The sequence below is a fragment of the Caenorhabditis elegans genome, chromosome I (genome assembly GCF_000002985.6).
Source record: "Caenorhabditis elegans chromosome I".
Taxonomy (NCBI): domain Eukaryota; kingdom Metazoa; phylum Nematoda; class Chromadorea; order Rhabditida; family Rhabditidae; genus Caenorhabditis; species Caenorhabditis elegans.
In genome coordinates this window covers 6,729,996-6,741,940 of record NC_003279.8, presented here as the reverse complement: position 1 = coordinate 6,741,940, position 11,945 = coordinate 6,729,996, and the positions used below count along the sequence as shown (strand labels likewise).

The following is an 11,945-nucleotide window of genomic DNA, read 5'->3' as shown; positions in this document are numbered from 1 at the left end:
CTAAAGTTACATCGATATCTCCAAGGCTCCACCCATTTTTCCTTCAGTAACATATGAAAATATTGACAACAAATCTTTATCACATATATAAAAGTCCATAGAAACAAATGTTCTTTGATGCATTTCAAGAAAGTGGGCGCATAAGATCAAAAGAATAGGATAAGAGCTAAGGTAATTTAATTGAACATGCACTTGTACACGGCATAAATGACAAGTCCCATTGTAGTTGGAATCAGGAAGTTGGTCCATGTTGGTGAAGTCATAATTTCGGTGAAATCATTGAGGAGAGATGATGATTTTTCGTTTTTCGAAGGTTTCGCAGCCGCTGTCTCGACTTTTGGAACGTCTGATTCTGGCAATTGACCAATGAGATATTCATTGGCCATTTCAATAGCATCTTTTGAGTGCCCAACATCGAGGAATCCAACTGTAGCATCTTTACCGGCTAATTGAGTGATGACTTCTTCACCTCCTGGATGCTCATTCAAGAACTTTGTCACATCGTAGACCTGTAAGGAATGATTTCGATATTTAAATTTAAAAAATGAAAAAAAAATTACCTTTCCGGAGATGACAATCCAACACGATTGATCAGCATCTTCCCAGTTGTGCTTTGAGACCTCATCGAGAGAAATGACACGTAGCTCCGACATAATTGATGAACCCTGAAACAAAAAATGGTCTCTAAGTCGTTGAAAATTATTCAAAAGTGATATATTTCGGTTGAAAACCAGAAACTTTAGTATAAATTGAAAAAAAAAACATAAGGAAATCAAATAATTTATGCAGAAAATACTAAGAATTACCCTACAATCTCATGAAAAGGCACATTGAACATCGGAAGAAAATAATTCAATTATAAAACAATTTTGAAACACCCATGAAAATGAAGTCAACCTGAAAAAATAACAAAAATCTTGGGAATATAATTATTTCGTTTTTTCTCTGTGATCAGCTCCAATTGCTTCCGAAACATGCGAAAATCCATCTTTCCGTAAAAGTTCGACAAGTTCTCGTTTGATTTTTCCGATTACCGGAAATCCTTCATAGACGAACGCGGAATAGAGTTGGACCAGACTAGCACCGGCTCTGAAATTTTACATTTAGTTAAATAAATTGAAATTAATACTTTGATTGAATAACGGTGGACTATACGGCCTGTGGGAAAATCAATAAAACCATTCTTACCATATATTGTACTCAAATGGTCAAATATTATAATTCAATTTTTATTTTGAGTCAAAAGGCGTTGAAAACTGTGTTTTTACTTTTCGAAAAATCTATATCACTGTATCATGTTTAAACCTTTAAAATGTTGAAATATGCATATTTTACATAATTAGAACATAAAACTGGAGAATAACATTTTTTTGATCGTCGATTTCCAAAGAAAAATAGGGGAAAACCGATTTTTCACTGCTTTTTGAAACGAAACAAAAAATGTTTCAAATTTTTTTTGAAAAGTTTTATAATAATATTTGGTCATTTTAGCAAGATAGGAATGGTTTTTGATAATTTCCCCACTCGACCTCGAACTGGGAAGTTCACTTACCTAATCTTTTCATATGCATCTGCTCCACTGAACACTCCTCCACAGCCGATAATTGGAATTTGTCCGTTTGTGAGTCTGAAATTAAACTATCAATGCGAACAAAATTAAACCAATTTTTTTTGTTGAAAAATTATCGATTTGAAAAATGATGAAAACTTAACTTACCATATTTGCGCAGTAAAACGAATCAAACTAAATACGCCGCCTGGTTTTCCCAGTGTAACCGGGGTGACAAGTGGCCAAAGAAAACGAAATAACAAGGGGACATGCGGTAAAAATGATGACAATTGTCTATAGTCTAGCCAAGAAGGTTCAACGTTGTGATTTTTTGGTGTTTGGGTTCTTTGATTTATGTTAAAATTTCATAAAGGTTCTAGATTTTCGATTATACACACGCAAAATGGCCGAATTACATAAAGAGACTGCTCAAAAAACAAATTAAAAATTGAACAATTTAATTTTAGCTACAATCTCAAATTTGCTAACTTCACCAAGTCACAGCTTCGGGAGATTATTTGTTCTCAAATTACTAGCTGATTTTGCTCGTTCTAGCTAATTATTAAGTTGTTTTTTGTTGATTTAAATTACTTATACATTTTTTTTCAAACGGGAACCAAACTCGGTTAATTATGTACTGGAAATATAACTAAAGCCACACGGAAAAAATGGAAAATTATCTAATTTCAGTTTTCTCTTCGAAATTTTTGAACGAAACAATGTTCTGATATTTATATCGTATTTGAGTACACGGCGTGTAAATTGGTACCTCTGGCCTAGAAAAAAGCTTGAAAAACAAATGTACGCAATTATGAAAATGCGGTTGGTGTTTGCGGACTTGACTACCATAGTCCACATAAATTTTAGCAATTAATACTTCCCGGTTTCGTTTTATATGAAAATATCCTTGAACTCAAGCAAAAAATGCATTATCTTTTTGGAAAAGAATAAAAGAAACACTAAAATTACATTAAATTCAAATACAAAAAAATATGAACTACGCAGAAAACGAAACAAGGCAGTTTGAAGCTGCATTAAAGAACAGCGCTTTTCAGTGTAAACTTGTGACGGTGGGTATACATTTTATGTACTTAAATTGTTCAAAAACCTTCATTTAGTCAATTGGTGAAGTTTCAAAACCTTTGTGAATCTAGTTTTTGAAAAAATTTCAAATTGGTGCCAATTTCACTGATTTTTTGTGAATTTCCAAGCTAAAATTGAAAAATTCAATGTGAACTTGTGACGGTGGGTATGGTTTTTATGCACATAATTTGTTTGAAATACTCTACCGAGTTAACTGGTGAAGTTTCAAAAACTTTATGGGCCTAGTTTTTGAAAAAAGTTCAAAAATGGGCCATTTTTGTCGATTTTAGTGGTTTTCGGAGCTAAAATAGAAAAATTCAATAGGAACTTGTGACGGTGGGTATGAATTTTTTGCACACAATTTGATTAAAGTAGTCTACTGAGTAATCTGGTGAAATTTCAGAAAATTTGTGGATCTAGTTTTTGAAAAAAGTTCAAAAATGTGCCACTTTTGACGTATTTTCCTAATAATTGCCTAATAAATCGAATTTCCACTTTTATTTAGGAAAATAATCGTTGTTATATGTGATTTATTCATTTTAAAAACAATTTTGTATATATTTTTGTAGTTTTATCCATTATAATGTCTCATTCATCGAATTTCAATGATATTAAAAATTTAAATTCAAATTTCGCGCGCTTTGCAGCGGCCATGGCCTAGGATTCTCACTTTTCAATTTTCGCTAGGCCACATGTCCCAATTTACACGCCGTGAGTAGTTATAAAACTCACTTGTATATTTTTCTGACACATTCCGTACTAATTTCTCTAACCGGCGCTCCGCTCAATCCTCCTGTTTCCGTTTTATTCTCTGATCTGAGATAGTCGGGTCGTGCAATTGTGGTATTCGATACAATAATTCCATCGATCGCAAACTTTTTATTCGTCACAACTTGTGCAATGTCTTTTAATTCTGATTCAATTAGATCCGGAGCAATTTTCAGAAAAACTTGAGGCTGCTTTTCCAGCTTGTGCATTTCAAGCGCTTGGTGTACATAGGCCAACAGCTTCTCCAAATCACTTTTCTTTTGCATACTTCTGAGCCCAGGAGTGTTAGGTGATGATACATTGAGAACCAGATAATCACAATGTGGAGCAAAGTAGTTGACACCAATTTCATAATCCAATCTACAAGAACTGAAATTTAAACGTTTTTGCCTTTTTAACTGACTTTGCGTCTTCCGTAAGTTTATTCTTTCCCAAATTGACTCCAAAATATGCATAACTCTCTGGAACCCATGAATCTCTGGCACTTCGTACTCTTTGATGAACTCTTCCAACTCCATCACTATTAAATCCATATCGATTGATAACTCCTTCATCTTCCAATAACCTAAACACGCGTGGTCTATTATTTCCTGGTTGTGGTATTGGTGTTACAGATCCAATTTCAATGAGTCCAAATCCAGAATTCTTGGCCAATTGTGTAATTGCTTGTCCATCTTTATCAAATCCAGCAGCTAACCCGATAGGATTCTTGAATTCTCGTCCAAAAAGCTCACATTTCAGTTCAGGATATTCTTTTCGATTCCATCCGAAACGTGGCAAAAGTCCCCACGAAGCAGCTCGAACCGCCCATCGATGTGAATCTTCTCCATCGACAAATTTGTGTACCATTGGCATTACTGCCTTTTTGTAGAACGTTTCCGAACCATATAGAAGTTCAAGTGCTGTGTAACTGGCAATTCCTGTCGCGAGTACAATTACTGTCGACTTGCTTATTGCACCAGGTGGAAGTTTGGAGTAGATGTATTTTTGTTCGGCATTTTGACTCATTCTTCAGTAGAAATTCAGGATGATTTATTCAAATCAGCAACAAATTTCTCCAGCTGAAAAAAAAAAATTAAAATGATCAATGTGGCTGAGTTTTCTTTTGGAAGTTTTCACTTTTATAAGTAGAAATACAGGTAAAGTATCTTAAAGTTAAAAAAAAAACTTGCCTGCTCTGAAGTGAAATCCAAAACTTGTGTCTCGCCGTCTTCGTAATGGAGTACAAGTTGAAAGAATGGTTGAAAGAGACTGGGAGAAGAGTCGCAGCTAGCAGACGCCTAAATTATTTGGAAATTTGAATTGATAAGCTCGATAACTAATGGTTGAAGGTTATCTTAGATAACAGGGGAATCTAGTACAAAGTATAATAAACTATTTAAATCAAAATGAAATGTTAAAGAGTAGTGTCGTTTTATTTTAAATTACTTTGAAAAAGTTAAGTTGGGAAATGAAAGATTGGCAGAATCTACATTTTTATGAAAGTTTAGGGCAAAAAAATGGCATGAGAACATCTGAAATGTTTGCAGCATGGTGTCTTGGCGGTGGTTGATGATGATAAAAGTGACAAAAAAGATAAGATGCGATGATGAAGTGTCGAGAGAAGAAATGAATGAAAATCGACGCGATAGATCAGAAATCACATTTTGCTTAAACTGCCGAATTTGTTTTTGAACAAATACAACGTTTTTGAAATGAATATTTTCTTTTTTATTCAGTTTATGTCACCTCAATTTTCATTTTGTGCAACTTTTACACGAAAACTTTTTTTTAAAACTTACTCGAATACTGTAGTCGTATGATTTAAGTTTCTTCTTGATAGTTTGATGGTTTTCCGCTCCTAATGACATACAATCTGAAACTTTAAGAATTTAAAATAAGAAATACTATTTAGTTTGAAGATAAAGAAACAAGTGATTTTTAGACATGAGAACAATTTTAATTTCAAGAGGTTTTTCTTTTTTATTGGAAAAATTAATAATTATACAGTTTTTGCGTATATACTTACAACAAATATTATACAGCTATGGAAACAGATTTTTAGCAAATGAAAACACTTGAAAACACAAGATTTATGTCCAATTTTGAACTAAAACGCTGAAATTTAATTCTAAAATCTTTCGAAACACATTTTTTAATTGAATTTTAAGAGAAAATATTTAGAAAATTGGAGAAAAAACATTATATTTCAATAAAAACTGAAGAAAATAAAGAGAAAAATGAACTGAATTGTGGGCGTGGCCAATTTGCAACATAGTGCGCAGTTTCTTCTTGATTTTTTTTTCGCAGTCGTTATTTTGTTTTCCTCTTCCTTTTATATTCAATAACTATTATTATAATTATCCGGTTATCCATCTGTCTTTAATTTATTTTTTTCAGAATATAAATATGCAAAAGTCAGATGAAGTCACTGAAAAGTTCAAACGATATTGTAATCAACTGGAAAAATACGGCCAAACTGAAAATGTGCATTCTCCAGTGATGGCGATGTTGCGCAGAAAGTATGTTTTATTCTGTAACAAAAACTTAAAATACAACAGCTTGAGTCAGAAACTATGAAATTAATAAACGATCTTTAAGTTTAAAATTTAAAGAATTACAATTTTCAGAGGCCGAAAACAGCTCATTGAGATTATGAAACGCGACGGGGACTGTACAAGTTCAATCAATAAATTGTGGATTGTTGGATATTATCACCCTTTCCAGTTTTTTATTCGAGTAAGATTAACTTTTAGTCATTGTATTATTTTTATTTGATTTCCAAAGGTTCTTATTACAGGATAAGGAGAAAAACATGGCAATAGCCGTGTTGCTGACAATGTTCTGTGGAGAGCTTCAAGAAATGCTTTCGCTTCCCGATGACAAATACCCAGCATTGTGGAACATGTACATTGGAGATTTTCATCGTTATATGCCAGACGAAGAAATTCAGAAATGCTTGGCAGTTGGATATTATTCAAGAGCAATCGATCTAGATCCGAATCAAGGAAGAGCTTTCCACGTTCTCGCTGGTCTCCGAGCTGACCTGAATGTTGCACAGAAGCTGAGACTGATGATTTTAGGACAGCTCGCCGATGCTCCATATAAAAAAGGCACTGAACTCTTGGAATATTTGAAATTTCCACAAAAAGAATCCACTGATAAATTGATGGTAGATTTTGTCATTTGGGCATTGAACGAGAAATCAAAACGAATGGATTATCAGATGACTGGAATCAAAATAGTAAACGAGTTTAAAGCAGAAATCGAACAGAAACTCGAATTCGATTGGTCTCTGATCATGTCAACGTGTCGTTTAGCATCTAAATTGGCAATGAAGAAATTTGGATGTAAGTACCGATTCCAATATCTATAGAAAATTCTTATTCTGCTGTAGGATAACATAATTTTTTCAGTTCAACAATTCTACAATTGCTTCGACACAATTTCAACGCTGTATATTACAATTTATTCACGTACGATTTCATCCAAATGCCTTCTAGCTGAAGCTATCTCATGGATTTCCGATTCAGCCGAAATACTCGGACACTTGGATGAGCAGAAAAATGAGCCACATTTCCAGAAGCTATCGGTTTTCGCCAAAACGGTAAGATTTAGAGATAAGAAAATGTAGAATAGATGTTTCAATTTTAAAATCAAGGGGAATTAATTATAAATATAACTTATTTTCAGAAATGGAACGAGCTCAACGACTTGGTTATGAATCATATCAATTCCGTATTCACATCCATGTCACTCACAATCAATCCATCTATTTCTATGACCAGCTTTCTGCTGAATGGTCCAATATCCGAACCCAATGTTGAATTTTTGAGTCAATTAATCAATTATCTGGTTTCCGTCGAATTCCCACCAATGGAGATAATCCACGATAGAGAAGAATCGGGTCCATTGCTACGACGAATTAATCAATCGGAACAAAAACGTTTGGATATTCAAATAAAGACACAAAATGATGAAGTTAACCGGGAGGATTGGAGACCTGTTTATGTATTGATGGATTATGACGTCATAGTTGACAAAATAAGAATTGCTCTAAAAATTTGGGATATCGATGATTTCATCTGCATTTTGCCATCAACAGTGCTTGATGAACTTGATTATCAGAAAACGAAGAATCGAGCAGTTCGTCCAGTAATTCGGGCATTAATGGAGCTTCAAGCAGAGGGAAAAATTGTGCTAAAGAAATGTGATAACGAGAGAAGCTGCGCGGAGCAATTGGTTCAAAGTGCACGAAGATCTGCAGAAGATCACAAGCATATTGTCGCTTTTCTGTGCAAAAACCCGAGTGAACAGAAAGAAATGGAAGGAGTTACTTTTTACGATATCGATCAGTTCTACATGAAGTATTTGGAGTGATGAAAAGAAAGGGCTCTACACTGAAAAATCTCACGATGGCTGGAATTGGAACCGCTTAAAATCATTGAGATCATATTCTTCGGATTTATTTTTGATTTATTTTACTGGATTCAATTATTTGACAATTTTTTGGTAATAAAATTTTCTAATTAACTCTTTTCAAATCATTTCACAATAGTATTAAATTAATAGTAGTACTATGTTCCATTTCGTTCAAATTGAAAATTCCAAGAGCACTCCCACGTATCTAAACAATTATGAATTCTTTTGCCACCCCCGTAAACCATTTAGAAAATTGCATTTTCATTTCACAATCATACCTTTTCGATTCCTATCAGCCTACTATAAATTGATTTTCATGAAGTAAGTAACATTTTCAATTTTTATGCTCCGCAAATCGAAGCTACACATTCCCTGACTGTGAGTATTCTAGAGTACTGTAAGTCTACTATTTTGCTAAACGTGCGAAAACTTCCAGATACCGAATTAGTTCCAGAACATTCACCCTCACTAAAAACTCTAAAATCACCTTAATTTGAATGTTCCTCTGTGTCCCGTCAGACAGTGTCTAGGGCCGATTCTCAGTCAGATAAATAGCGCTCTTCTTTTAGAAACAGGGTGAGAGGAGATTGTATCACTCTCATATCGAGGTCATTCAAATGAAAAGAGGTATACTTTTGTTGATTGAAATACATTTGTGTAAAGTTGAGATGTTTCGATTTGAAAACTTGAGAAAAAAATCTGGTTTTGTTTACTAATTGCGGCTTTTACAGTTTACCATTTACTGCTGTATTGTCTCGTCATGCCACTTAGACACCCAATTTTCAATTGAAGTAGAAATTATATTTCCTTCTTTTTCCAAATCTCACTAAGATTATATCAACTACGAAATCGATACAAAATATCTACATACAAACTGTTTTTCTGGTGAATTCTACCTTACTCCACTCATCTTTCCAAATTTTCAGTGAATGTTATCATATTTCTAAAACTAGGTATGGGAAAACTGAAAATGTGCCCTGAAAAGCAGTGGTCCCCCAATATTTTTTTAAATTAATGTTGGTTTTCGCAACGTCATAGTTGTCAAATAAGTCGGTTTCAAAACTTGAACAAACATTTTCGATTGACTCACACATAAACGGACACAGTAAAGTCAGAGAAAAGTCACAATTTTGATTTTTTTTTGTTTTTTGTATAACAAATACTGTATAAACACTCAAATATTTAAAAGCTTCTTGCGAAAAATTCCCGCATTTATAGTAGATCAATCCGTTATGGTACATCTTGACATATAGTTCTGGAAAATATTTTTTTAATCGAAAACCTACATTGGCCATCGTTTAACCTTGTTGCCCGCCATCTCTTCCACGTTAAAAGTAGCGTTTTGGTGTTATGCTCAATTAAAAAAATGTCAAAAATTGTAAAAAAAAAAACGAGATCGCATTGTATCTACTTTTGAACGACACTATATGTCAAAAGTTTAAAAAGTACTATTAATCGTGATTCACCATGTACATACTACACTCCATCTTAGTGTATTCCATGTTATCAGTTCAAAACCGTCCAAAAATTGACCAACTTGTCCATCACCCAATACAACGTGGCAGCAGTTTCAGTACACTCCCCCTTGTGTCCTATTTACTATATATACGTTTTTCTGGTTTTCACTCATCTAAACCACTTTCTCCTGCTTTTTGTATTAATATTCCTTATTGCAATGCATTACATTTTTTATTTTTGTCATTAGAAACTATAAATTTAATAATACGAATCCAAAAGAATCATAGGCAATTTTCTAAAAGCAGAAATAAATCATCCAGAATTTCTTAATACTTATTCGTTTTTCATTTAATTCCCTTTATTATTATTCTGGTACTTCTTTATCAAAATTGTAAATTTCCAAATTTTCAGAATGTCTGCTGAACAATTTGTGGGTCGTTGGAAGCTTGTCGAATCCGAGAATTTCGAGGATTACCTGAAAGAAGTTGGGGTTGGTCTTCTTCTTCGTAAAGCCGCGTGTGCTGCAAAACCAACTTTAGAGATCAAAGTGAATGGAAACAAGTGGCATGTCAATCAACTTAGCACCTTCAAGAACACCACATTGGAGTTCACTCTGGGAGTGGTAAGTGAAATTTTGAAAAAAGGAAACGAGAATAGAACTCAACAACTATATGGCTTTTTCGTTAGTTATTTTCTTTCCCATTTAAAAACTTTCAAATGCCTTTCTCGAAACTCTAGCAAACACTGATAAGACTCAAACTAGTGGGTCAAAGTGCAGGAAGGTACACGTGGTTTTCAGTGTAAACAAAAAAATGAGAATAAAGAACAACTGAACTTTGTATCCATTTGAACACTACACACAACAAACGGGTGTTCTATTAACATAGATACACTTTGTGGCATGAAGAAATAATCTAATGTTTATGTCTTTCAGAATAGGTCTATGGAAAATTCAATTGCGAACTCTAAACGAACATTTGAAATCAAAAAAAGAATCATATTAAATCTAACAAAATATTTTTTTTTCGAATTAGTTACGATCTTTAAATGTGTCGGCTACATGAAAAACAACTCCCGGTTTTCATTCCATTAAAGTTCAGTTTTTAAATTGACTGTTATAATTTACCATTTAAAAAAATAGTGTTTTTTAGGAATTCGACGAGACAACACCAGACGGTCGTCAATTCAAGTCAACCATCACAATTGAAGATGGAAAAGTAGTTCATGTTCAAAAAAGGATTAAGGATTCAGATCATGATTCTGTAATCACTCGTTGGTTTGAAGGAGAAAAGCTCATCACAACTCTCCAATCTGGATCAGTTATCTCTCGTCGTGCCTATATTCGTGAATAGATTATTTTGAATATTGTTCTTGTTTTGTTCGGTCTTTGATGCAATAAATAGCGAAAAATAGTGTTTTTGTTTACGCAGAGTGACGTTTTAAAGGACCAGAAACCCTTTTCTTTTCTCTGTCTCTGTTAAAAAAGGCCTTGTTTATTTTCCGTAAAATTTTTCATTAGTTTCAACAATTTTTAAAGAAACACTTTTGTTTTAGATTTTTCTTTTTTTTTAAATTAATTTTATTCTTTATATTGATTAGACTTTCATGACCAAAATTTTGAGAAGAGTCTAGTGAGCTCCTTCCTACTCGCATTTGAAGAAAGTTTTATTATCAGCATTCAGGAAATATAATCTCTGAAAAAAAACATTCCAGAAGGACAAAATGACCACAAAGGAAGGATTTGATTATCGAAAGTTTCTTGTTGATCTCGCCTCCGGAGGCACTGCTGCAGCAATCTCAAAAACTGCCGTTGCTCCAATTGAACGTGTAAAGCTTCTACTTCAAGTCAGTGATGTCTCTGAAACAGTAACTGCCGATAAAAAATATAAAGGAATTATGGATGTTCTTGCTAGAGTGCCAAAAGAACAAGGATATGCAGCATTTTGGAGAGGAAACCTTGCAAATGTGCTTCGATATTTTCCAACGCAAGCGCTGAATTTTGCATTCAAAGACACTTATAAGAAGATGTTTCAAGAAGGAATTGACAAGAATAAAGAATTCTGGAAATTCTTTGCTGGAAATCTCGCTTCTGGTGGAGCAGCTGGTGCAACATCTCTATGCTTCGTGTACCCACTGGATTTTGTGCGTACTCGTCTTGGAGCCGATGTTGGAAAAGGAGTGGATAGAGAGTTTCAAGGTCTAACGGATTGTTTTGTGAAAATTGTGAAATCAGATGGACCAATTGGTCTTTATAGAGGATTTTTTGTTTCAGTACAAGGAATTATAATTTATCGTGCAGCATATTTCGGAATGTTTGATACTGCCAAAACATTGTACTCAACTGACGGGCAAAAACTCAATTTCTTTACGACATGGGCAATTGCTCAAGTTGGAACAGTTGGTTCTGGATATTTATCATATCCATGGGATACAGTACGTCGTCGAATGATGATGCAATCAGGGAGAAAGGATATTCTCTATAAAAACACTTTGGATTGTGTTAGAAAGATTGTGAAGAATGAAGGAATTACTGCATTATACAAAGGAGGTCTTTCAAATGTATTCCGAGCAACTGGAGGTGCTCTTGTGCTCACAATTTATGATGAGATTCAACATTTAATTTAATTACAGAATTAAAGTATGTATATGTTAATTTTGAAACAACATTGCCAATAAATTTTTTTGT

At 33.7% G+C, this 11,945-nt stretch overlaps 5 protein-coding genes across 5 annotated transcripts; 3 read left to right on the top strand and 2 right to left on the bottom strand.

Moving 5' to 3' along the window:
* Positions 1 to 64: 64 nt before the first annotated feature.
* cytb-5.2 (Cytochrome b5 heme-binding domain-containing protein) lies at positions 65 to 665 on the bottom strand. Its single transcript, NM_001392478.1, has 2 exons — positions 561 to 665; positions 65 to 509 (listed from the first exon to the last, which is right to left on the bottom strand). The coding sequence occupies exons 1-2, from the start codon at positions 651 to 653 to the stop codon at positions 177 to 179; spliced, it is 426 nt and encodes a 141-aa protein (NP_001379864.1). The 5' UTR covers positions 654 to 665; the 3' UTR covers positions 65 to 176.
* Positions 666 to 765: 100 nt separating this feature from the next.
* dhod-1 (Dihydroorotate dehydrogenase (quinone), mitochondrial) lies at positions 766 to 5,261 on the bottom strand. The gene is made up of 6 exons (NM_059529.8): positions 5,182 to 5,261; positions 4,573 to 4,680; positions 3,804 to 4,461; positions 3,365 to 3,760; positions 1,553 to 1,627; positions 766 to 1,089 (listed from the first exon to the last, which is right to left on the bottom strand). Exons 3-6 carry the CDS (start codon positions 4,406 to 4,408, stop codon positions 930 to 932), a joined length of 1,236 nt encoding a protein of 411 aa, NP_491930.1. The 5' UTR covers positions 4,409 to 4,461; positions 4,573 to 4,680; positions 5,182 to 5,261; the 3' UTR covers positions 766 to 929.
* Positions 5,262 to 5,779: 518 nt separating this feature from the next.
* On the top strand, positions 5,780 to 7,912 carry smg-5 (PIN domain-containing protein). The gene is made up of 5 exons (NM_059528.10): positions 5,780 to 5,901; positions 6,010 to 6,118; positions 6,180 to 6,729; positions 6,796 to 6,986; positions 7,073 to 7,912. Exons 1-5 carry the CDS (start codon positions 5,789 to 5,791, stop codon positions 7,757 to 7,759), a joined length of 1,650 nt encoding a protein of 549 aa, NP_491929.1. The 5' UTR covers positions 5,780 to 5,788; the 3' UTR covers positions 7,760 to 7,912.
* A 1,752-nt stretch (positions 7,913 to 9,664) lies between these two features.
* Positions 9,665 to 10,674, top strand: lbp-5 (Fatty acid-binding protein homolog 5). Its single transcript, NM_059527.6, has 2 exons — positions 9,665 to 9,881; positions 10,411 to 10,674. Exons 1-2 carry the CDS (start codon positions 9,672 to 9,674, stop codon positions 10,609 to 10,611), a joined length of 411 nt encoding a protein of 136 aa, NP_491928.1. The 5' UTR covers positions 9,665 to 9,671; the 3' UTR covers positions 10,612 to 10,674.
* Positions 10,675 to 10,981: 307 nt separating this feature from the next.
* On the top strand, positions 10,982 to 11,884 carry ant-1.2 (ADP/ATP translocase; the record flags this gene model as incomplete). Its single annotated transcript, NM_059526.3, has 1 exon — positions 10,982 to 11,884. One exon carries the CDS (start codon positions 10,982 to 10,984, stop codon positions 11,882 to 11,884), a length of 903 nt encoding a protein of 300 aa, NP_491927.1.
* Positions 11,885 to 11,945: the final 61 nt, after the last annotated feature.